Source organism: Diceros bicornis, chromosome 5 (assembly GCF_020826845.1).
Source record: "Diceros bicornis minor isolate mBicDic1 chromosome 5, mDicBic1.mat.cur, whole genome shotgun sequence".
NCBI lineage: Eukaryota > Metazoa > Chordata > Mammalia > Perissodactyla > Rhinocerotidae > Diceros > Diceros bicornis.
This window is the reverse complement of record NC_080744.1, coordinates 1,300,414-1,324,944: the sequence shown is the minus strand read 5'-3', so window position 1 is coordinate 1,324,944 and position 24,531 is coordinate 1,300,414. Positions and strand designations below refer to the sequence as shown.

Genomic DNA, 24,531 nt, shown 5'->3' with positions numbered 1-24,531 from the left:
GCTGCAACTTGGATTGTGGTCTACTGTTTAACCCAAACAAAAAAAGGACAGAGAGAGGAACTTATCTTGAAATCACATTATTAGTTTATTCCTTATATCATTACACTATAATGACCTATTTTAGCTTCTAATCCGTTATTTCATATGCTGAATAAATTTATGTTCAGATAGGAAAACCGTTTTTAAAAAGTCTTATTTTTCTGAACTGTGAATAGCTCTATGTGGATTAGCAGAATAAATCATCAGTTTAAAGGTCAGCTATAAGATGGGTCTTGGTTCTTCCAAGATAAAATGAAGCATTTATTCATGGAGAATAATCCACAAACTAACTGAATTTAGTGTTACAACACTGAATTTCACTCCTGATTTTGCTATATAAGAACAACATTTACTCTGTCTTTACCATTTCCTTTAAGCTTTTAAAGAATGGCCAGTGATACATCTTTTCCAGCCTGAGACCATATTTATTAAACAGATTTCTCAAGTGGAGCCTGCAATGATGGACAATGCATCCAGCAGTTAATCGGGGTTATTTGTCAGAAGTGTGAAGACACAGCACAAACCACCTCTGGGGGTGCTGCAGAGTGGATTACTCGACGACAGGGAACTACTTAAATCTAGCGGCAGGATAAACCCATGCCCATGAATTCCGTACACTGGGGCTGACACCAGCGTTATTTCTCTAGAAGAGATTTGGCACAAAATAGCAGAGGATATTTTGCAATATTTTGCATTATTTTTCTTGACTTTGCAATGAATAAGAACTTTGGTAATCCTTTGAATAAATACTTCAGTTCTAAAATATTTACTGCTGAGAAGTTACAAGTCAATGTACCTATGGTGGTGGGGTGAGGAATGACATTTAAATTCATTCAATCTCGGTATCAACAACTGGCTATAAAGCTGGAGAGCTAAGCATGCTGGGATTATAGGATTGATTAATCTCAGATAAAGCTGACTGCAAAATGACCCTGGTGACTCCTTGACCTCGGGGAAGTCACTTCTCTCCTGGCCTCGGCCCCTGGGCTCCAAAATGAGTGGGTTGCACTAAGAGAGGTAACAGATTTATTTATAAAAATATGCTGACTTGTTCCCACATACTACGCTCGATATCACACACACATCATACTCTAGCTTCGTATTCGCTGTGCTGTACACACAGCGCCCGGTGCGAGGACACTGAGTACCTGCGTGTCGACCCACTTGAGCCCGGCCTCGGTGCTGTCCACTCTCCCGTAGAAGTGCACGGGCAGCATGAACTCGGGCCGAGCCTTCTCCCAGGGGTTTCCATGCCTGAGCCAATCATCCGCCTCTTCCACCTGCAAAAAGGACACGGCTTAGCATCTATTTTTCAGGAGATGTGGACCTAGACCTTCAATTACAGCAAGTTTAAATCATTTTGACTGAATCACTCAAGACTGTTTTGGCAAGAAAGAGTGTTGGCTCTGTCAATTTCAACTCATCTTTGTTACCGTCTTACAGCCTAAATCAACAACACTTGCTAATACTGCTCTCGGTGTTTTATGTGTATCATTGCACTGAATCCCCTTAGCAACCTACAGGAGGGAACTATGAGTTTTCCCTTTTTAAAGATGAGGAAATGGTCACTTGCTCAAAGTTGCAGAGACAGTAAACGGTACAGCTAAGATCTGACATAGGTCTGCGTGTTCCAGAGCCTGGGTCTTCACGTCTGTGAAACCAGCTGTCCAGTTTGAGGGAAAGACAGAGGCCTCCCCAGAGATGTTTATAGTTGGATACTCAGACCTGTGGGGTCCTACATGAGGCTTTCAGTAAGATTCTTGTGCCTAGAACGCACAGAATCAGTCAAGAAATGCCACTCGGAGAAAGCTCCCTTAAGAAAGCTTATTTCAGTACAGGTGCAGAACACTATTACATTTTGTCATCCCTGTTTAATTTAATCCCTGTGTAATTTTGATCTGACAATGAACTATTAATTATGGCTTATTTTGAAAATAACATCTACTAAAAGGTAAGGAATTTATTTTATTGACAATTTCAACATTTTCCCATGTATTTGTGTTAATTTATCATCAATATTTCTTAAAAAAAATTTTAAATCATAATTTGTATTTAGCGTATCCTGGACATCAAATGAATTCTGGTTTGCAAACAAACAAAAATGCGAAAATAAGAATGCAAAAAACACATTTGGGGGGGATGCATTTTTAAAGTAAAGATATTATTAGCGAAACCTTTAAAATATTACATATACATTAAAAAATGCAATTGTGTTCTGACAAGAAGAGAAGGGTAAGGTTTTTTAGTACAAAGTACCCTTGTCAACTAGATTACCCTGAATACGGTTCCCTTACCGGTTGATTCCTTACCCTCCCCTCTTAGAAAACTCAGCTTTAGTTTAAGAAGACATTGCTTACGAATTATGACACATGCTGGATGCTCACGTCACCTAAACATGAGGTCAACGCCTTCCCCAGGCACAGTGTGGAGGGAAACAAATGCAGCTACTGTCTTCTGAGATATTAGACAAAACATTAATGTCAACCACCAGACCAGCAAATACACTTTCACTTATGGGAACACTGATCATGACTTCATATCAAGAAAGCCAGTAAGCTGCCTATTAACATGAACCACCAGCACAGCGATGAATGGAAGGGAGACATGGAAACAACACGTTTAGGTAGAAGACCTGGGAGTCAGAGAGCTGCCCGAGGCAGGAGGATGCGTGCAGGATGAAGTCTGGGGCAGGCTGGAGCTGGATTTGAGCTCCTGTGAAAATGCAGATGCTCAGTCGGTCTGGGGAAGGGTCTGAAATTCTGCATTTTTAACAAGTCCCCAGGGGTTACACGGTGACACAAAGTCAGCGACTGTGATTCGGAATTGAGACTTCTGCTGTCAGTCATAAACAGAACAAAAAATAAAACTTTAATATGGAAATGGTACAGTTTTACAATTGATAAGAAGCTAGTTCAGTTAGAGTGCACTAGCTTGTGTTGATGACTAAAAACTCTACGACAAATAAATGAGGATAACCACGAACGATCAAAACACCCTGACTTACAAAACACTTTCTGCTGCACTTAGGCAAGGGCCGTTTGGGGTTTTAAAACACTGGCCGATGTGAAACTGCTTCCTGAGACCGGAAAGACCGGGGAGGCCCGTTTGCCTCACTTCAGTGCTCAGGACTGTTGTGTGACATGACACAGGAGGACGACGAGGCAGAAACAGGTTTCCTCTCAAAAATCGTATGCATGGGAGGGCTGACAACATATTTCCTGCAGAGACACGCAGCAGGATCACGCTGTTCTGCCCTCGAGCAGCTTGCAAGGCTTCTAGAGAGAGTGTGGACTCTGGGCTTCCCGTCTCCTGTGGTCAGAGGCCACATTCGTTCTTTTGAGGGTACACTGGTAAGTGACAAAGGACCAGTCAGCTGATTACTCTCCCTGCCATCAAACGTTGGTGTAGTTTTTCCCTGCCAAATCATGGTGATGTTAATCTCACTGAGTTAAGTTCTGCAGAAGAACTCCTAGCTTGCTGACCTTTATTTTGAGTCTCTTCCTGATTCAGCAAGGAATCAGTTAATAATTCCCTCAATTTCACAAAGCTTGTTTTTAAGGTAAATTGAAAAACAGATATTTCATAACCACAAGCTGGTCTGAGAAGATCGAAGAGAACTCGAGAACCGCTCCCTGCCGCTCCCACTAAACCCACAGACTCTGCAGGACACAGTTACACAGGAGTTACCGAGTGTCAACTCCTCCTACCTTGCTTTCTCCCTGGGAACCAACAAACTGGTCTGTAAATTTAGATTTCCATGTAGCCAGCGGCCCGTGAAGGCACTAACCCACTGAGCCATGTGAAGGGCCGTCAAGATGGGGGAGATTTCATCCACACCCAGTGGGCTGCTGGTTCTCAACAACCCAGAGAGAGGGCTGAGACAAAGCAAGCGTGGGTCTGTGGGGTGAGCAGCGGGTGCCAGTCTGGATGGGCGGCAGCCTGGACCCTGCACCTCCCTGGAGGACTTACGCACTGGAATCTGTGTTCCAGCCAGACGCAAGCAGAGGTCGGCTCAGGGACTCCATCAGGGACTGAATTCTAAGAAATGCTTTTCCCTCAACTGCAGGATACACAGCACATGGAGAACCAGTGAGCAAACATGAGGAGCAGTCAACAAACTCTGCTTTCTGATGGTACAAACAATTGAAAAACGTTTCTGGGGACACCAAGAATTCACCAGTGGTAACCGGAAGCTTGCTGGGTAACGTGAGGTGTGCATGACTAGTCAGAGCAGGCTTTGCACGGTTCTAAGAGGGAGAAGATTCCAGCAGATACTTCTGATTCAACTCCAAGACACCTGAGCCTCTCTCCTCAGCATTTGGTGTGTGACCATAAACATCAACGTGAGGTGGTTGTAAACGTCTTTCCCCTCTTCCTCCCAGTGGCCGATTATTTTCATAGAGGACCATTACCGATAAGGTTTCAGGATCCCCATTAGAGTTCACAGTAAGTCAAGAATTTTAGCAATAAAATTATTTTCCTTTGAGGGGTTGACAATGCACACTTTATTACTGCAAATCTTCCTTGAAGAGAGACGTCAAAAATTAAAAGTGCATCAACCTTTAAAAATCTTCCCCTCTTGAACAACCTGCAGCAGCCTTCTCCGTAACTGCGCTGGAAGAGCAACAAGGTGGCTGCGCTGGGAGAGCGACAAGGTGAGTGCACTGGGAGAGCAACAACGGAACTGCGCTGGGAGAGCGACAAGGTGACTGCGCTGGGAGAGCGACGAGGTGAGCGCGCTGGGAGAGCGACAACGGAACTGCGCTGGGAGAGCGACAAGGTGACTGCGCTGGGAGAGCGACGAGGTGAGTGCGCTGGGAGAGCGACAATGTGACTGCGCTGGGAGAGCGACAAGGTGACTGCCGTTAGTGGAGGCTGACCACACCCTGCTGTGCTGCTTTTTATTTCTTATGGAAAATTTTCTTTTTCATGGTTTGATGTACTTTATGTTTGCGCTTTAAAATCTTATCCCAGTAAACAATGGATGCGGCAAATAAAATTCAGTGTCCTTCTGATTCAATCTCAAGTCATGATGAAAGAAGTGATGAGGCTGGTGAGGCTAGCACTGGAGACTCGCAGAGGCCATTTGGTCTCTTTTTTTAAGAACCCTGGAAATAAATACTTTCTTGGTCTGATAGGAGAGAGAGGGATGGTTTCTTGGAATAAAGGCCATTTAAAAGCAGCAAAGGTAGCAGGTGTGATTAATAAAGAGTGACTTTTCATAAAATTTTGGGGAAAATGCACTTGAAAAAGATTTTTGTGCTTGATTTACTGAGTTTCTTTTAAATCTTTCTCAGAACAGTAGTTAAAACATGAGAAACACAATCCTTAAACATTCTGGGTATAATGAATGCCACACGGGATACTTTCAGAGAGTGTAAATGGATGCCACGTGCTGCGTGGTCAGGCTGTGTCACCGTGCTGGTCACCATGGAGGTGCCCACTCAGGAAGGCTTGCCACCACGTAACCCTGGATTACTGCACTGGGGAAGGGGACCAATTATTTCTCTTTTATAACTTTTTATTATTATAAAATACACATTTCTTAGGGAATACGAGACCTGTAAAAGAACAAATAGAAGACAGTAAAAGTCACCTGTAATCCTGTCTCCAGAGATAATTACTGTTGAAGCACTGAGGTGTTTTTTTCTAGCACTTTTTCCTTATCTTTCTGGCTCCCTTTGCATAGGTCACACCATCCATGTGTTCTATACCTCCTGTTTTCAACTAGCATAAACCATTTCCCATTTCATTAAAATTAATCAAAACCATAATATTAATGGCTACATTAATATTTTATTACATCACAATTTATTGAATTATCCTCCCTTTCTTAGGCAAAATTAACATTTATTGAGTGCCCCTCTGTGCCAGACATTTTGCATATTTTCATAATGATTCAGTGAAACTGGTCTCTCCATTTTGCAGAGGAGAAAACCAAGGCTCAGAGAAGTGAGGTAATCCGATCGAGGCAACATGCCTCATGAGGGTAAGGAGATGCAAAAGCCTCCAATTAGAAATTAGATCCCAAATCAGGGCCCAGATGTCTTTTCTACACAATGCAGCCTCCTAATTTCTGTAGGAACAGCTGACGATTCACCGTCCTTAACGAACGTGGAAGTGTGTCTTTCACTGTGTTCCCAATATTCTCCTAGACCTTCCTCGATGCAGCCTCTTGTCACACTGAACCTTTTAGGTCCTTCCTTCCTGGGCCCAGAGGGTCTACATTCTGAGGGAGGGGAAGAGGACGGCGGCCACACTAAGCTTATTCCCATCCTTCCTCCCCTGGGATTAGCTCCAGCCTCGGTCCCCCCCATCAACCCTCCTGAGCACACTACCCTCGGTCTGACTCTTGGAATTGTAGGAGGGGCTCAGAGGGCTCAGCTTTCTGGAATTGAAGCCAGAATCTCTGTGTCAATGGTGTGTGTGCTTGAGACAAAGACAGGGAGAGAGGAAGCCTCAACCCCACTCAGCAACAGGTAGAAGTGTCCACACTAGGGCTGACCGCAGACTCAAGGAGTTACCAAAGATAAAGAAACAAACACTCAAGAATCTGCTCTGGTGATATAAAAATAAAATGAGGGTCATTTGTATGGACTGATGACTATTTGTGCAAATCTCCATGGAGCCCTGTAATTACACATATTGAATATGTACCAGATTGGATATGACAGTTAACAAGATTGCCTGCTTTCATCTTATAAAAAGCTGGAACACTGAACTTACGCATCCTGTACAACAGGCACGTTAAGGAGGGCAAGACTCAAAGAGTAGAAGAGAACCCTGACCGAGGACCTGGAAATCTGGGCTATAGAACCATATCAGCCAGCAGTGTGATCTGAGGGAACCCCACCTCTCAAGAGCTCAGCTTTCTCACCTACAAAACGGTGACACGCTTCCTACCATCAGGGGCACTGGGGGCATCATGAATCAAAAGACGTGCTCCTCCCTTCTGCGTGCTGCCGAGAACAGACGCGGCACACGGCAGGTGGTCCCCATTCAGGCAGTTGTGACACACACTTTCAGAGCACCGGGGTGAGTCAGACACTGCACAGGGTGCTGTGGCTCTGGTGGAGAATGACACTGGCAGGCTCTCGCTGTCGGGGAGCTTACACCCCAAGGTGGGAAGACTGACAGTATTCATGGATGTCAATCAGACGCCAGAGAAACTAGTAAAGCTCTACGTCAAATGTCCGTAAATTATAAATCAGCCAGAACACCATGAAGGTGAAGTGCTTTGATACAAAATTTAAAAAGATGGCTCACATACCTGCCATCCATCTCGGATCTTCTGATTGAAGATTCCATATTCGTATCGGATGCCATATCCGTAGGCTGCAAGCCCCAGGGTCGCCATGGAATCCAGGAAGCAGGCTGGACCAGACAGAGCACAGGCAGAGGACAGTCGTCAGGTCAGTCCTGACTTCAAATCTTGCTCTGCAGACATGGCAGCCACAGAACATTTTTCTAGGAGAAACTGCATTTGTATTTTAAAGCACGGAGACTGCTGCCCAGGGGTATTACTTTTTTAAAATAACATTTTTTTCTAATTATAAAATGAATACTATAGAGAAGTTAGAAAATACAAAAATGTGTAAAGAAGAAAACAAACAATATTTATGACTTTGCCCTCTAGATATGACCACGGTGTACATGCTGGCATTTGAGGACAGATGAGGAAGCTGGCCTGCATTAGATGTGTCCACCAGTGTGTCTGCCCTTTCTAAGGGAAGCTGTCTCTGTGGCCCCGTTTGAAAAGGACAGTACAATTCTCATGTGACCCCCTGACTGACCAGCTGAACATCGGCGGCAGACTCTCTTTCTGGTAATGAAATTCCAGTGTTGTTCAGGTGTCAGGTGGCCACACGCTTCAGAGAGGCTGGCCCAGAAAGTGCATCCTGCTTGACTGGTCCAGCCTCTGAGCCGGTCACAGTCACCCTACCTCCTCCACCAGGGAGTGGTTTGGGTGTGGGCATTCAATGACATTCAGCCCAGTGAGGGGTGCTAGGAAGTCGCTGGGTGTGGTGACAGATTTCCCTGGCTGCTGCCATCTTTCTTCCATGAGGGCAAAGCCAAAGGAGCCACAGAGGCCCAGACAGAACTGACGAGCTGAGCTGCTGCATAAACTAATCTTGGAACGGCCCACCCTCTGGAGTTCCTGCTCTGTGGTAGCACACGTCCTTGTTGGCTGAACCAGTTTTCGCTGGGTTTTCTGTTTCTTGTACCAAGAGCATGCATGACAGAGCACCTGATCCACAGCAGCCAATCAACCGGCTGAGGGGTTCCACTAATGAGACTGCCCCTCTCGGGAATGTGATCTGAGGAATATGCAGAGAATGAGGAAATGTACAGTAGGATCTAAAACTGAGGAGAACACTGGAAATTGTAGACCAAACGGAAAGGGACTGAGTTAGGCTCACGGTGGAGCCTGAACGGGGAGATCACAAAGGCCAGTGGCTGAGGCCTTCAAGTCACCGTAACACCTCAGTGGTCTTCCAGTCCTGTGCCATGAGGCCTGGCTCCCTCCGATTCCTGCTCTCTTAGAGCCATGGCTACCGATCTTTTCCTGGGTCCTAATCAAATTATCCTCGGAGCCTGACCAGAATGGGGTCCCAACCTTCTAAGTCAGGTAAGAGATGAGGTCATCTAACGAGAATTACTCAGCCTCAGTCGCCACTTCGCTCTTATCAGTCAACTGAAGGAGTGAGGTCATTAACATCAGGCACAGAGCCGGGTTTACCCAGCCAACAAGTACTGAAGGTCTGGGGCTTCATGTAAAAGGAAGGCAGGCTGGCTTGTCATTCTCAGACGGGCATGTCATTGGTTCTTCTGGTCTCCCCGCAGCCCCATGGAAAGCTTACTAAACCGCCCGATGATTGACTTCACAAGGTGGCCAGTACCCCAGAGCAGTATTTTCTAGTACTAATCACAATGTTAAAGCACCATGCAACTAATAATCTAGGAATTAAATAATATGAAACACACGGAAATGGATTTCTAGTAACTTGAGAGTGTGTGTAAAATTTAGAGATTTTGGAATCACTTCTAAAAGAGAAGAAACAGATATTTTTCATAGAGTACAATCTGATAGATACATGTATGGTGGTACATTTTTATTATTATTTAAATTTCACACTCCTTGTAAAAACATTAAAATGTTACAGACAGGGCTAGCCTCCACTTCATCGCCACCCCCAGGTCTGCACTCCCCTCTAAGGAGGATAACAGGGAGCAGTTTAGTATGCCAAATTCTAGACTTTTTTTCCTATGGATTTACACACATACTTACCGAAAATATTTAATTTTTTAAAAACATAAATAATATCACACTGTGTGGCTTTGAATGTGACTTGTTTTTTTTTTTCCCCTTGGAGGTCTATCCAGGGAAGTACATATTGATCAATTTTGTTCTTTTAGGCTGTCGCATATTATTCTGTAACATGGATGTTCCCTGGTCACTTACCTATTCTCTTGTCAATGGACATTAGGTTATTTCTAATATTTTGCTTTAACAAACAATACTGTAACAATTTTTTTCACACGCCTCCTTGTGCACATGTTTGAGTATTTCTTTGGGGCAGATTTCAGGAAGCAGAATTGCTTGGTCATGGGGATGCATATTTTTAATTTAATGGAGTTGGTATTATATTTTTAATGTTTTCCTCTATATTTGTTGAAAAATCATTTCCTGGATAAAGGAAAGAACTCAAATTGCATCCATACAAAAAAGGATATTAATTACCTAAACATACCAGTGATACAACAAGTGTGTCATTGCCAACTAGTCAATCAAAAAGCAAACTGTCAAGTGCACAAGACAACACAATGGTTAAACAACTTAGATCATACACACAAGATTGTGCACAGAGCAGCTGTGACCAGGTAACAGTGAAGTGAAGGGGTCACTTTGGAAACCCTTGAGTGCACAGGAAGGATCTGGTTAACTTTGGGGTTTTAAGCAATGTCTCCAAGAGTTTTAGGCAATGTCTCTTTAAGCAATGTCTCCGAGGGTTTTAGGCAATGTCTCTTTTGTTCAAGTTCCCTTCTCTATTGTGTGTCTAGAGCTGCTCAAACCACAGGGCAAACTCAAAAACAAATAGATCTACACCAGGTCATGCCTTGCACTTCTCCAAAAAGCCTGCCTGGTTCTTCTAAGCTTGGTCGTGCATGGAATCTGAGAAGGCACCAATCGGCCAGACAGCGTAACACACTCACAATGTCACTTACCAGCAAGCCTCCCAAGACCACCGTTGCCAAGCCCAGCGTCTTCTTCAATTTCTTCTAACTCCTCTATATCCAGTCCGAGCTGGTGATGAAAGGAGAGCGACATGGATGTGGATATAAACGCAGGTCGCTTCAGAGACAACAGTCATTGCCTACAGCTTGGGTCGGGCATCCAGGTGCCCCTGTGCACAACCCAATCCTGGCAGCTCCCTGCAGCTAGTCTGGCCTCGGATGCCCACTGCAGACACTGCCCTCTGCAGACACAAACTGTGCAAGATGGCAGAGCAGCAGATGGAGAAGAGCGAGGGCTCTAGGTGTCCACTCCTGACTCTGTCACTTCTGAGCTATCTGACCCTGGGCAAGGCGTAAATCTCTCTACCCCTCTCTTCTCCTATTTAAACAATGAGGATAACAGCAACTACTTTGTTTAGGGCTGTTGTGATCAAGTGCGATTACGGAAACAAGCATTTAGAATTATTCCTGGGCTGATAGTCCTCAATAAACGTTCGCTATTACTACTTCTTAAAATTGTTTTTTGTGCTATTTGGGTAAAACCTCAGAAATAGTCCAGGACCAAGTTGACGCTAACTGGGCCGAATTGATTTTGAGAATTATCAAAAGGTATGAGGTCAGACTTTCCGGGATGGACTAAAGTTCATCTTTTCACGACCACAACATATTTACTCAGTAGGGTCAACGGTTGTTAACCCAAAGCCAGTTAGTGAGTCACTGCCCAGGGGCCTGGGGCCAGACAGCAGTCGGGAAAATCTCAGCCCTGTGGTCCAGCTGGATGGGGCTAAAGTCCTCTACTTCTCCCCGGGTTGGATAAGAGGCTGTGGGAGGCCAGGGAGCATCTGTGAACTCGGGGATGGATGGAACCGGCTGTTGCCCAGCTCCCTGCCCCAAAGAGCTGGGACCTGCATAGCCAGAGGTCACTAGCACGAGTGTGGACCCATGTCAGAATTCTGCAGCCCTGGAGATCACTTTGGACTGCTGATCTTAAAATGAGGAGATTGATGGCAGAAGATTAAATGACCTGTCCCAGGCTGACTAGGTAATGATCTACCCATGCTCAGCTAACGATGGTCTGTTGTGAAAATGACTGCATTCTTACCTGAAAGTGATGCAATCTATGAAATTAGATAGTATTTAAAATGGAAAAATAATTCACACATTTGAAAAGATGCGCATAAGACATAACTGTGCTTGGAGCAGATGCCCCAGTCTCCATGGAGCCACCCATTTGGATCCTCCCCTTACACCAAAGGCTGCGTTCTCACACAAGTCTCAACAATTCAGTCTTCTAAGAGTTCAGAGTTTGCTTCTGTTCGTGGTTGAGGGGCTTTTGGATTTGCTCCCTGGTGACCAGCATTCACTGGGGTCCTTGTGCCAGGCGACTGCTAATGCCAATACTCAGGATTTCTTTAAATTCTAAAAACGTAAGTCTGGAGTAGGGTATAAACCTTGGGCATGCAGACATGGGTTACTTCATCCCCCCGGTGACATGCTAGTCTGAGAGGTGTATTATCTTCAGCTGATTTCAGGGGAAGCAAAGAAAAGGGGAGTGGAGTAGAACTGAAAGGTTCTCTCACAGGAAATGCTGCACCTGAGGAAATAGCCCACATGAAGGGGACCAGCCCTAGTGACAAGCAGCTGGCCTCAGGAGGGCACAATTCCACGCCCAGGAAAAGGAGCAGCGTGAACAGTCTCACGTGTGCAATGTCTTTGCAAACACACAGGCCTCCTTTCAAACACAGGTATGAGATCCCTGAGGCTCAGGGGAGAAACAGTCAAAAATGTTCATACAAACAAAGTAGCATCTTAGGTTTAAGACCTCAGGCTCCTCACTGAAGGAGGAAGTGTATTTTACATCTCATTAAGCAATAGAGAGTATGATGACAGAATTTCAAAAGCTTATTTTTTCACATATTGCCTTGATATATGAACAACAGTCAAACTTTGATCATTTTTTTTTAAGTAATAGGAGCCCAAGGTAAAGCTTGTGCTTCTGATAGCAGGGACTCAAGTCCTTTAAAAAGGCTTGTTCAGATGCCAATTTCTAAAACACAGTTTGCTGGAGAATGCTGTCAAATCTTCGACTGCAAAAGAAAATTCTCATGAGGCAAAACTAGTTCTCTAACTTAGTTTCTCTTGAACCAGAGGGCACTAGGAGTTTATATTTCTAACAGTCTAATAGCCATGTCTACACAAGCAATCTTTCACCTTTTTTTTTTTTGGTGCTACATCTCCAAGGTTCCTGACTTGAACTTGAAGTTTCAAGGGAGAGGATGAGAGAAATACAGAGATGAGGTACCTGGTAAATGGCCTCGTCACAGGCATTCTGCAGGCCAAGGTTGATCATAGTGTTCTGTAGCGTTCGGCCCATGTAAAATTCCAAAGAGAGGTAATACACCCTCTGAAAAAAAGAAAAGAGGTCCTGTTCACACTACGAGGCCAAGCTTACCTGTAAAGTCAAAACCCAAGGTGAGCAACAGGAGACAGACAGGCAGGACGACTTTACACAGGTTCAGGCCAGACCCCTACAGACGTGCAAGGGGCTAAATAAAAGCATCACTGACAACCAGCTTCGGGAAAACCATTTTATACACTATTTTTGGCAAAGCAGTTCAGTATCTTTTATCCCCCAGGTGGGAACAAAGCAAACTGATCCAACTAATGAGTTTCAATGTTTTGTGTTTTTTTTTCTTCCCATTCATGAGCCTCATGAATTAACCATGTTTTGGACAAAGACAGTTAAACTGACACAGCCCATGATTCGTTGTAGAATAATTACAGCGTTCGAGTCAGGTGGGATTGGCTGTGACCATCTCAAGTCACCCAGGAAACAAAGATGAATTCCTTCGAGAGACCCCCGATGGCTAGCAAGTATTCCTTCCTGACTGACTGCTGCAAGCAAGACCTCAATTACTTACTTTGAAATTAAAATTACTCCAGAAAGTCTATGAGCTGGCTATAACAAAAAACTTCCTCAGGTTTATTGGTGTTTGTTCTTGGGGAAATGGGAAATTTATCAATTTAGAAACTGTTTGCCCTTGACATAGTAAAAGCCAGGTAAGTCTGATCAGAGTTGAAGGTGAATGGTGCAGAGGTCAGACTTGCCTAAAATCTTTTAAAATACAAGTGCAGTTTACTACTTAAAAAAAAAAAGAAATGGATCAGTGAGTAACTTCTTCATCTGCTTTTACAGTATCTTACTCTGCGTATCAGTCCCTTCTTTTCCACCAAACACAAAACAACAAAAAGAAAAGCATTTGGTCAACCTGAAAATATAAAAAATTATGACTACAGTTCAATATAACCAATGCCTAGTGTAATATTTATCTCATTAGTTACACATATATTTAAATTAAAATATTATATGAAAATGTCAATTTAGAACTTCACTTTTTCCCACGTGCATTTTATGAAACAATTGATTTCTAAGTCTTCACACGGATAGTCAACATCTGTATCTTAGTGGGTCATCCAACAGCATTTTCCAGAGCACATCGTCACTATTTCTATCCAAGTTGTTTGAATATCTATAATGCTGTCATTAGAGCCCTCATCAGCTTATTAGATGCCTTTGTGTGAGCTGGGAAAAGGCATCTTTCCTGTGGCAGACACAGGCCAAGGAGTGCATGGCACCACTCACCCCCATGGCTGGTGCCCCTGTACATGAGGCCCCTGCATCACAGGAAAGAGCATCTCAAGCCACAAATGCTCGTCTGCATAACATCAGGGCACCATATATATATCCAACACTTGCACTGTGAGGTCATGCCCTCAGAAACAATGACTATATCTGTGTTAAATTTCTTCCTCCCCTTTAACCATTCCTAATTAGCATGGACTTAAGACAATTTAAGACACTTCAAAGTCTTCCTAAAAATGTTGTTGCTTTAAATAAAGTAATGGAGAGAGCACCTCATTACATGACAGACTTTACTAGGATGTGAATTTAAGGTGATTTCCTATTTTCTGATAAGTTATTTTTTAGGGGGGACCTCACTTTATATTTTGGGATATATAAGACCTTGAAAAATAGATATCTCTCATCCTCTTAGTTAGTGGTCTCTAAACATTTATTATATACTCCTGGTAGTAAAATATTTGAGCTTCTTCAAAATACCTTACAAATTATAAGCATGCACTATTACTAATATTTTATGTATATTTTTCAAAAACTGGACATTTTCAAAGGACTTATAAAGATAAAATAAAGATATAACAATAACCAACATTTTAAAATAATTTTAATGTTATTCCTAGCAGTAATCAGAGGACCTGGGTAGTTCTGGGAAGATCACTGCAACTTGCAGGATGGGCCAGAAGTGAGTGTAGAAACAGCTGGGGGGAGGGGCATTCCACATGAAGGGTCCAGTGAGGGCAGAGGCCCCAAAGTGGGGAGTACAGGGCATGGATGGGGACAGCAAATTGGTTTGGTGGGAGAGCACGGTAAGCCCAGGAAGGAAGTTGGAGAGCAGATGGAAGGGACAGGTCCACCTGGGCTGAGAGGGGCCTTAAATGCTTGAGTAAGGGCTGTGGCAGGCAGTGGGAGCAATGACAGCTGAGCAGGGGGCAGATGTGTTGTCTGAGGAAGCTTAATTGGACTGCAATGCACAGAATGAGATGGGATTGCAAACTCAGATGCCTTCAGGAGCCAGGCAGAGAAAATAAAAATGGAAGGGAGGTCACATAATACAGTGGAGGATTGGGCCAAGAATGGAGTGCACACAGCCTGCCCGAAGGCACTGGAAACGAAACTGCTTGAAGACTCCTCGCTGGCCAAACCAAATATGTCTGCTAGCCACATCCAGCCACACGCTGCCACTTCTGGGCAGCAAGGTAACCACTTAGAAGTCTACTTCACAGACCAGCAGCCAGGGTGTCAACTTAGGCAGAGAGGTGGGAATGGGAGAGAGTGGGTTATTTCACCGGAATGTGCAGGAATTGGCAGAACTTGGCAACTTGTTGAACAGGGATTATGGGAGGAAATGAACTGTGAGACTGAAGTTCTGTGTCTGGGTGACCATCAGGATGGCAAGGCCAGTAACACTAGAAACACAGAAGATGGGGCAGGATTGGGAGGGACAATGACTTGAGTTTGAGGAAACAGGAGGGGATCTGTTCACCAAGCACTTAGAGACCCAGGAATGGAGTCTGAAAAAGAATGCAGACTAGAGATCCAGATCTGGGGTTCACCTGCAGTTACTGTAGAGCAGAGGAGGCGGGAGAGGAGCTTGCACACACCCACAGCTCCGCTCTCTGCTCCTGAGGGCAGGGACCTCCTGTCTAGGTGAACGACTGTCACAGAGTGGATACTTCATCGACACGTGTGGAATAATCTTGTTCACAGTTGCATCCGCAGTGCATCACTGTCGGGATACCTGGCTGCACTCAAGTAGGAAAGAAGAGCCCGGTGAACCAGGAAAACCACCAAGTACCAGATAAGCCGCTGGAGGAGTAACACACGGTGGGTGAGTGGGTTCTATGATGCTAAATGCTATGGGGGATGGGGAGGTTCTAAAACACGGCTCATCATCTCACTCGCAGGCGTAAAAACGTAAACAGTAATTCAGGGGCAGTATGGTGTGCTTTGTAGCGTCCGCTCCATACAAATAAAAGATACAGTGCGTACGTGTACAGCCAGTGTTTTCTAAGGGTGGATTGCAGCAGTTGCCGCCTTTGGGCAGAGGCCCCGCCCTCCGGCGTGAGGAAGTTCCTTTCCCGTGAAAGCTTAGTCACAGCTGCATCTCCTTACTAGGAGAATTCACTTTCTTGTGTTCAGGGGTTCCTTGGGCACTAGGATTGTGGGCTATTCTTTTCTTCTTCATGCTTTTACATATTTAAAAAATTCCTCATACGTGTTTACACGCATTTCCACTGCCTCCAGGATGCACCCTCTCCCTTCCAGTGTGAGTCCGACCAGCTCCTCCAGCTTCCTCTCCCTGCGCAGACTCGCTCCCGCTCCCCGCGGCGCCCAGAGCTGCTGCACCCCACTCTGCACCACACAGTCCCCTCCCTGCGCTCCTCCTCCATCCTCCCCGCCCCACCTTCCCAGACTGGCCGGGCGGGACAGTGTCTCCCCGCGCCCGAAAGCACCTAAGGAGCTCTCCACGCCAGCCCGCGCAGCGGCCAGGGGTGGTCTGTGCGCAGCCTCCCTGCGCAGCTCTGGGGCAGGTCTGAGAGTCCGGCCCACGGCCTCCACCCCGCAGGGATCCAGGAAGTCCGGGAGCTCCTCACCCCGCTCAGCGGAACGGGGCGGGGGCGGGGGGTCCTGCCCCTCCCTCTGCACCCTACTCAGAGGAGCTGGGGGCGACCTCTGCCCCTCCCTCTGCACCCCAATGAGCGGAACTGGGGGGACCTCTGCCCCTCCCTCTGCACCCCGCTCAGAGGAACTGGGGGGGGACTCTGCGCCTCCCTTTGCACCCCACTCAGCGGAACTGGGGAGGACCTCTGTCCCTCCCTTTGCACTCCACTCAGGCAGTCCCCACAGAAGCCGGGACTCCGGGTCATCCACGCGTCCCCCAGAGCAGTGGGGCGCCTTCCTCCAGGTCCTCTTGTGGCTCCCACCCTCCCCCCAGCTCTTACTACCCTTTGGCGGACTCTCTATATTTGTCTCCCTCTCTAAACATGAAGTTCTCCGGGGCGGGGCATTTGTCCGTCTCGTTCGGGCCGACGCGGGGCCGAGACCCGCGCCCGGGAGCACGGGGCGCGCCGACCCCTGGTCAGTGCGGGGCGGATGCTCCAAGTCCGTGAGACCCGAGGACCGCGAGGAGGCCCGGGGGCCACAGGGGTTTGGGTGGGGCGGGGCGCCGAGGCGAGGACGGCGGTCCCGGGGGCGAGGACGGGGGTCCCCGGGGCGGGGTCCCGGGGGCGAGGACCGGGGTCCCCGGGGCGGGGTCCCGGGGGCGAGGACGGGGGTCCCCGGGGCGGGGTCCCGGGGGCGAGGACGGGAAGGGGGGGGGGTCCCCCGCCCGGCCTCACCTTGGGGCACCGCTCGTAGTAGTGCTGCTGCGTGCGGATCCAGCGGCCCACCAGGTGGTCGCGCACCGTGTGCGCCAGCGCGAAGTAGTAGTCGCGGGGCGTGGCCACGTTGCGGTCCTTGACCAGCGTGAAGTGCAGGTGCCGGTTGAAGCTCTTCTTGAGCTCGGCCACGTTCTCCACGCCCACGATGCCGCGGATGCTGATCTGCCGCCGCTTCTCCTGGTCCGTCAGCGGCTTGGCCATCGCGGCGGCGGCGGGCGAGCGGGACTGGACGGGGCGGGAGGACGGCGCCGGTTTTGAGGCGGAGGAGAGTCCGGGGTCCGCCCCTCGGCCCCGCCCCGCCCGCCCTGTGGCCCGGCCCTCAGTCTCGGGGCGCGGGAGGTGCACGGCGGGTGGTGCACGGCGGGGGGCGCAGGTGGACGGCAGGGGGCGCGGGGGTGGACGGCGGGGGGCACAGGAGGTGGACGACGAGGGGCGCGGGAGTGGACGGCCGGGGGCGCGGGGTGGACAGCGGCGGAGGGCGCGGGGGTGGGGGCGGCGGGGGGCGCGGGGTGGACGGCGGGGGTCGCAGGTGGTCAGCGAGGGACGCGCATGATGGGCGGTTGCAGGCGGCCCTCCGCAGGTCACCGAGCCTCGGAACGCTCTTCGGATCCGCGGAACCTGGAGCAGCCTCGGTCCTGCCTCCCGCCCTGGATTCTTGGAGACAGGAGGCCACCTGTGTGGACAAGCACGACGCTGGCAATCTTGTGTTCTGCAGGCGTTTATTCGCCGTGTCCCTCTCGTTGTTACTATTTCGCACCGGGAAGGGGGTCCACCGTGAGCTGCGGGAGGATCCCGGAGGGTCGGCGCGCTCCCACTCCAGTTGTCACACCCCTTGTCCGTCGGTGGCATCGCCCCATCTTGGATCCCAGACCTCAGAAAGGGATCCCCCGCGCCCCCCTGTGCTTTCATTTATTTTGGGGGGACTCAGGAATCCCTGACTCCTCAGACCCGTGCTCGCTCTGTCCGAAGCCCCTTCTGCTCGTTGTAGAGACAGTTGGTAAGAACCGGAAGTCCTGAGCCGAACCTCGGGCTCGAGTAGCTGGCAGGAGCTTGTACCTTGAATCACTTTTCAACTGAAGGGGCGGAGAGGGGAGACGAGAGAAGAGAGAAGAGTACGTGCGACACGAAGGGATGAGGGGCCCAGCCAAGCCTTGTTGACGTGAAACAGAGCAGTCCGCTGAGTCCCCAGTGCAGCCTGGTCTGTGCACCTTCCCCTCCAGCTCGGGTGGCATTCACTGAACGTGTGTGTTTAAAGCTTGGCGAAGGCAAGCACGTGGTATGTGAGGATCCAGAGCCCTTTTCTTCTTCAATAACTAGTACATATTAATCTGTTACTGTAGACACAGTCCATTGCCAGAACTGAGTTTCCCAAAAAAAACCTTAGTACAACTGATTGATTTTACTTTTAATAATAAACCAAAGCTGATTACTTTGAGTTGATGCATTGGTGGGGGGTGGGATTGTTTGACTCAGGCTAAATGCCACCCCCACCATGAAAATGAAAGTTCAGATCTCACAGATCTGGCAAAGTATCCAGACCCCTTGTCCTCCCAGCTTCCGAGTTTAGACCCCAGGCGTTTGGGGCAGAGCTGAGACTGCGCTGGACCTCATGCAATACCGGTGACCTGGATGGGAAAGCATTTACAGGGGACACGAGGATGACGCTGGGCCATCTGGATGAGGCCAGAAATACCCTGAGTTAAGAGGGAGAGTGGAACCACGTCAAAATGATCGGTCTTGAACGTAACCAGGCCTGTGTGGTCAAGTTTGAGGGGAGGCTGAGAGGGAGCGTCTCTTGAAAAATTGGATAAGAAAAAATGTGTTTTTTCAATCAGCTTTGAATACCCCTAGGATGGGCACAGCTTTAAGCCAGTTTCGGGTCATTCACACGTTGGTGTGAAATAGCTCAATCACCTCTAAAAGCTGGATGGAGGAATAGGGTGGAGCAGAGGGATGAGGGAAGCTAGGTCTAAGTGGATCTTACTCCCAGGGAGGGCTCTGAGCAGCAAAAGGCAACATAATGTTGGGTATCTGGCGTGGGGTGAGGAATTAGGGTGCAAAGGCAGAGATGGCAGACACCACAGGCAAACTTGCTCTTTCTTAGTTTTGCTTAAGACAATTTCAAACAAGTGGATCCTAGCCTCCCGTCTACTTAGACGTACTAAATCCTTGTTGGAAACCCAGGATAACCATGAACTAATAAACGCTCCATTTACCTGATTCGGTATCCCGTCATTGAGCCCGCACCCCCGAGCTGACGTCTCTCAAAGGGGAAAACCTGAGAACTGTAGAGTTTGGGGGACCATCCAACCCCATGTGGAAGAAGACAGGTGGTGCCAGGAGGTGTGGGGCGCCACAGATGAGTCTGCAGTGACAGTACATCACCTTGTCAGATGGCTGTCCCTCTTCACTTCTCTCTCAGGCTTTCTGGAAAGGCCTAGTTGGTGTTAGCATGTCTAACACTTGTTAATCTGTATTTTTAACAGAAAGCAGGCGAAGACTACACCTTCTCCAGGTTTTAGCATCTAAGTAGAATTTAGTAACATTGTCTTCTCTTTATGGTAAATGATGCTTGTTACATTCTGATATAAACCTTGCTTTTAAATTTTAAGTTAAAGTGAATTTACATAAAGAAACAGTGTAGTTTGGGTGGTACAGGGTTGGCCAAAAAGTGTACTATAAATGTGAATGGCGTTTGGGAAACACGGAGCTTGTGGTCTCCCAGATCCCTTTGAAATCTAACACCTGGTCCAGGACACTGAGGCCTAGAGGGGTCAAGTTACTGGACCAAGAAGATTATTCTCTTTAAAAACCTCTCCTTCAGCCTCTCCCTGACTAGAAACAGCAAAACTGTGGTTCCCCGGAAAAGAGTCAGACTTGAGTTGATCACATCGTTTATAGCAGCCTTGGCAACAATGACCTGCCTTACTCCTGTTTCTCTCCTGCGTCCCCAGGGCTGCAGGGGTGAAATGCACTTGTGAACAGTGGAACACGCTGTCCGGGCCTCGCAGGACGAGGAGAAGTTGCCCACTGTCGGAAAAGAACTTGGGAAAGTGTGTTAGCCGGGTCTTCAGAGGAGCAGATGCTGAGACAAGATCAAAAGTGCAAGGATTTAATTAGGGCGGAAGCCTGAGGCAGAGAAGATGGAGAGGGAGCCAAGTTAGCCTGGGAGCGTCTGACTGAAGCAAGTCGGGCCCAGGGAAGGAGAGAGGGAGGGAGGAACCAGAGGGAGCACCCCCAGACTGCCCCCCAGGCACCAGAAGACCCAGCAAGGCCACCTGGCAGTGGAGCCCAAGTCCACGGATGTCAGAGGCGTCCCCATACTGTCTGGGTCACTGGTGGGGCACTCCCGGGATGGGTGGCCTTGGCACAAACACAGCAGGGGTATCCGCAGCCCTTGGTCTGTTATGCCCCCTGCAGTTGGAGGTCTGGGAGGCCCATTCTGGCGGCCGCCACAGAAAGATACTAGATAAACAGGCCTAGGTTAACAGCCCTGTGTTTCAGAGTGGGGATCTTCGTGTCGGCACTTGCAGATGCATCGAAACTGCGGCTACGCTTTCCATGGGCTCTGACTGGGCTCGTAACATTCTCTCACTGACTCCTCTCGCCAGCTCTGTGAGGCAAGTTCTGTTTTTCTTCTCACTTTACAGATGAAGACACTGAGGCTCAGGGAAGGTAAATCGCTTTCTCAAGATCACTTAACAAGTAAGCGGCTGGCGAGGTTTTCAGATCTTTGCAGCTTGCTTTCCTCTTCTGACACGGGTTTGGGATCTGGTGAGTAACCTCGAATCCTCCCTGTGCCTCCGCTGATTCTTACCCCGTCCACTTGGTTTGTTTTGTACTGTTCTCTGCCTTTTGACCTGCTTCTAATCAGGTCTGAAATCTAGGGAAGTCCAGAGGTCCAGGGTGGTCCCACCGCAGGTCACTGGCACTCTGGGATGGGCGGTGTGAGAGCTGAGCTGAGCTTTGTGCCCGCTGAGTGCATTTAAGGACGTTTCACTCAGTGTAGTTAGTGTTTGAAGCTGTCAACCGAGGTTATCACCTAGGCTCTGCTGTTTTAAATATTGAGTGAGGTGCCTGAGTGCCCTCAGAATCTGCAGACATCATGGCTGACCACATGGCCATCTCTGTGATTGGCTGTGACTGACCATTCGCTTGTGGCCTGAATATATTTGGCTTGTCTTGAACCAAGTGGGTGTTCCTGGCACTTTCAGGTCCTGTCATATTTGATTTGCTCATTAATACGGTAGTTTGGCTTCTTAGGCGTGGTCCAGAGGGAGTTCCTGAAAAGCTGGAAATATTTAACTAACAACCCATCTTCTCCCCCAAATCTCTGCCGGTCTTGATATGAGTGTTGTGGAATGTGCTGAGACTGGAGAATCACTCAGTGCCTCAATTTCCACTTCTGCAAAGTAGTAAGGACAATGATCTCTGTCCTGTTCACTCCACAGGATGGCTGAGCTCCAAAAAGCATGAGTAGAGAAGAGCTGGGATCTTGAAAGCATGATTGAGATGTCACCTTTGGGGTTGGGATTATATTTTAGATGTTAGCCAGTGTTTTACTTTTCTCCTGCTGGATTACTCTTCCATCTCCCTCAAGAAGCCTCTCTGGCCCCTGTGTTTATAATCTCTGGGAAGGACGGGCGCCTTCCTGGTTTGGACAGCTGGCCCCCGTTAACACTTGGGAGACTCTAGGAGTGAGGGCCCAGAGTCTGCAGAGGCTGGGGCAGGAGTGAGATGACACACAGCGAGGGGAGTAGCAGTGTCGCTGGTCTTGGAGGGGGAGTCTGCTTCCCTGGGGAGGCAGCACAAACCCCAGGTGGCCTGAGCATCATCTGAGAGCAGCCGGGAAGTCGCTCTGCTTCCTCGGAAAATCCAGGGGCAGACCCCAGGGAGGAGGTGGCTGCTTGCAGGCTCTCTGCAGTCGGGGCTTAGCCATGGTCACAAAGACTCCCTGTCTCCAGGGAGGCTAGGCAGCCCAGAGAACACCACAGGGAGAGATGTCGAGGCCTGAGGCTCCCCTCCCCACAACGTCCCGCCCCAGTTAAATGGACCAATTGATGGAGCTCACATTTTCCTCTTCCTGGAGGAATGAAGGTTCAAATGAGAAGTTAAGCTGATGTAAAAAAAATAAAGCCCTGTTTCTTGCACACCTCAGTTTATCACTGCTTGTATGTGCTTTACCCTCTGGCGTTATTACTCATGAAGCAAGACTCATGTTTCAGAAAAAGCTTTTGACTTCTTGTGGGAATGAATGAGGAGATTCATTCTGGGAAAATTTTGCAAAGAGATATGAACAAACCTTGACAGAGGAAGGGAAGTGAGAAATGTGCTAAGAACAGGGTTTCTGCAGGTAATCGTGATGCAAGCAGCCCTAGAGCCGGCCTCTCTCTGGTCCCCTTGTCTCAGGGCCTTTGTTATGAGAACCCTCTTGGACTCAAATTTTGACGTGCCCTTTGCATGTGATTCATTAACTGCAGGCATTAACCATAAAAAATATACAGGCTCTTATACAAATATTATTAGTTTTTAGGATTTTGTTCCCTTAGAGAGTAAACCTAAGAAATGACCAACACGAGGTTCTCAAATGCCAGGTATTTACCTTAACATTTCTGAGCTGTTTAATTACCCACCTTTAAAGCTCTAACCAGTAAGGTGCTTAGATACTGAGGGGTAACATGAGCTTAAAACACAGAGAGAAATAGCTTCTTTCCACTTAGTATTTTCAAGGAAGGAGCCTGGGAGTTGGGATGATCTATTAAAAGCTGATCTTGTGCACAAACACAGGGCTTTGCTTTTGCATTTGTTATCTTAGGTAGATTATAGTTCATTAAGCAGAGTTTTGCATAAGATAATCTATCTCTTTTTCAAATTCATTGTTTCTAATTTACTGGTTTATTAGAAAAATATGTGCTCACCTACTGTGTGTCCAGCATCGTGCTGGGCACCTGGGATACATCAGTGAACCACAATGACTGCAGAAGAACCAGACACAGTGTTCTCCTTTGTTCTGGGAGCTGACTCCCTCTCTGTATCTGCCCCTTCCCCTTTATACTTAAGTATAAGTCCATATACTTATTGTGGGAGTGATCATCTTATACTCATGACTATAGGACTCCCCTGTGGTCATGTCCCTGGTGAAAGAAGGACTTGGAAGTATTGGCCAACTTGGCAAGTCAACAAAACAATCATTGAATGAGTACCCACTGTATACAAGGTACTGTATACTGTATACTATGCTGTTTTTTTTTTTTTTGGCAGGGAAGGATTCTCCCTGAGCTAACATCTATTGCCAATCTTCCTCTTTTTTTTTTTTCCCCACTCCCCAATGCCCCAGTGCATGGCTGTATATCCTAGTTGTGAGTCCTTCTAGTTCTATGTGAGCTGCCACCACAGCATGGCAAGTGACAGACGGGTCGTGTGGTTCCATGACCAGGAAACGAACCCGGGCCCCTAAAGCCCTGAGAACACCAAACTTTAACCACTAGGCCATCAGGGCTGGCTCTGTGCTCACTCTTAATGTACAAAAAATACAGGCCATGGTCTCTGCCTTCCTAAGAACTGTTAAACTAGGTTAAGGTGTCACACACATGTGAAAATATAAGGTGGCATTTGCTGAAGGAAACAATGATTGGCCTAGACCTTAAGTGCTATCTAAGTCCACAGGGAGGAAAGAGCATCTTGTGTTTGTCCTGAAGCCGAATGACAACACCTGTTTCTCTTTCTTCGTGGAAGTTCTGTCTCCTCCTCCACCCTCTCAAATGATAGTATCTTAGTCATTGAATCATAATACATTTCCAGTTTAAGATGAAACATGAAGTTTCACTCCACTCATAATTTCATGACGATTTGTCTTCTGTATTTTTGAGGAAAAGAGCCAGTGTGAGAACTGCAGAGATGGGCTCATACCAGCAGGTGGAGGAATTTGCCACTGAAACTCGACATCTCAGGCTACCCCGTGGTACAGAAGGATGTGATGGCAATTTTAATGACTGCTTTATTTCTCTCTTTGTTCCAGATATTTATGCACCAAAACGCTCTGAAAAAATTACCCCTATTCTAAAGAAGATAAATCAAAATTGATGATTTTCATCCCTCTAGCCAGAACATAAAAGTAGATGGCAGTTTCTCTCTTTCAAAATCTTAGATGTAAATACATTGAAATCTAAAGAAATAATTTATTCTCATACAGAACACTGAAGTAATCTTAAAAATAAAAAAAGCATGGGATCTTAA

At 47.4% G+C, this 24,531-nt stretch overlaps 2 protein-coding genes across 2 annotated transcripts in view; both read right to left on the bottom strand.

Moving 5' to 3' along the window:
- The window catches only part of PYGL (glycogen phosphorylase L), a 34,473-nt gene extending 16,958 nt beyond the window's left edge, over positions 1-17,515 (bottom strand). The window contains exons 1-5 of the mRNA XM_058540584.1: positions 17,254-17,515; positions 12,578-12,679; positions 10,267-10,345; positions 7,310-7,413; positions 1,188-1,319 (exon numbers count right to left, since the gene is read on the bottom strand). Of these exons, the coding sequence (XP_058396567.1) occupies positions 1,188-1,319; positions 7,310-7,413; positions 10,267-10,345; positions 12,578-12,679; positions 17,254-17,496 (660 nt within the window). The 5' untranslated portion in view covers positions 17,497-17,515. The remainder of the gene's footprint in view (positions 1-1,187; positions 1,320-7,309; positions 7,414-10,266; positions 10,346-12,577; positions 12,680-17,253) is intronic.
- A 1,463-nt stretch (positions 17,516-18,978) lies between these two features.
- TRIM9 (tripartite motif containing 9) overlaps positions 18,979-24,531 on the bottom strand; it is a 136,819-nt gene continuing 131,266 nt past the window's right edge. The window contains exon 11 of the transcript XR_009219978.1: positions 18,979-18,989. The gene's annotated coding sequence lies outside the window, so the exon portion shown is untranslated. The remainder of the gene's footprint in view (positions 18,990-24,531) is intronic.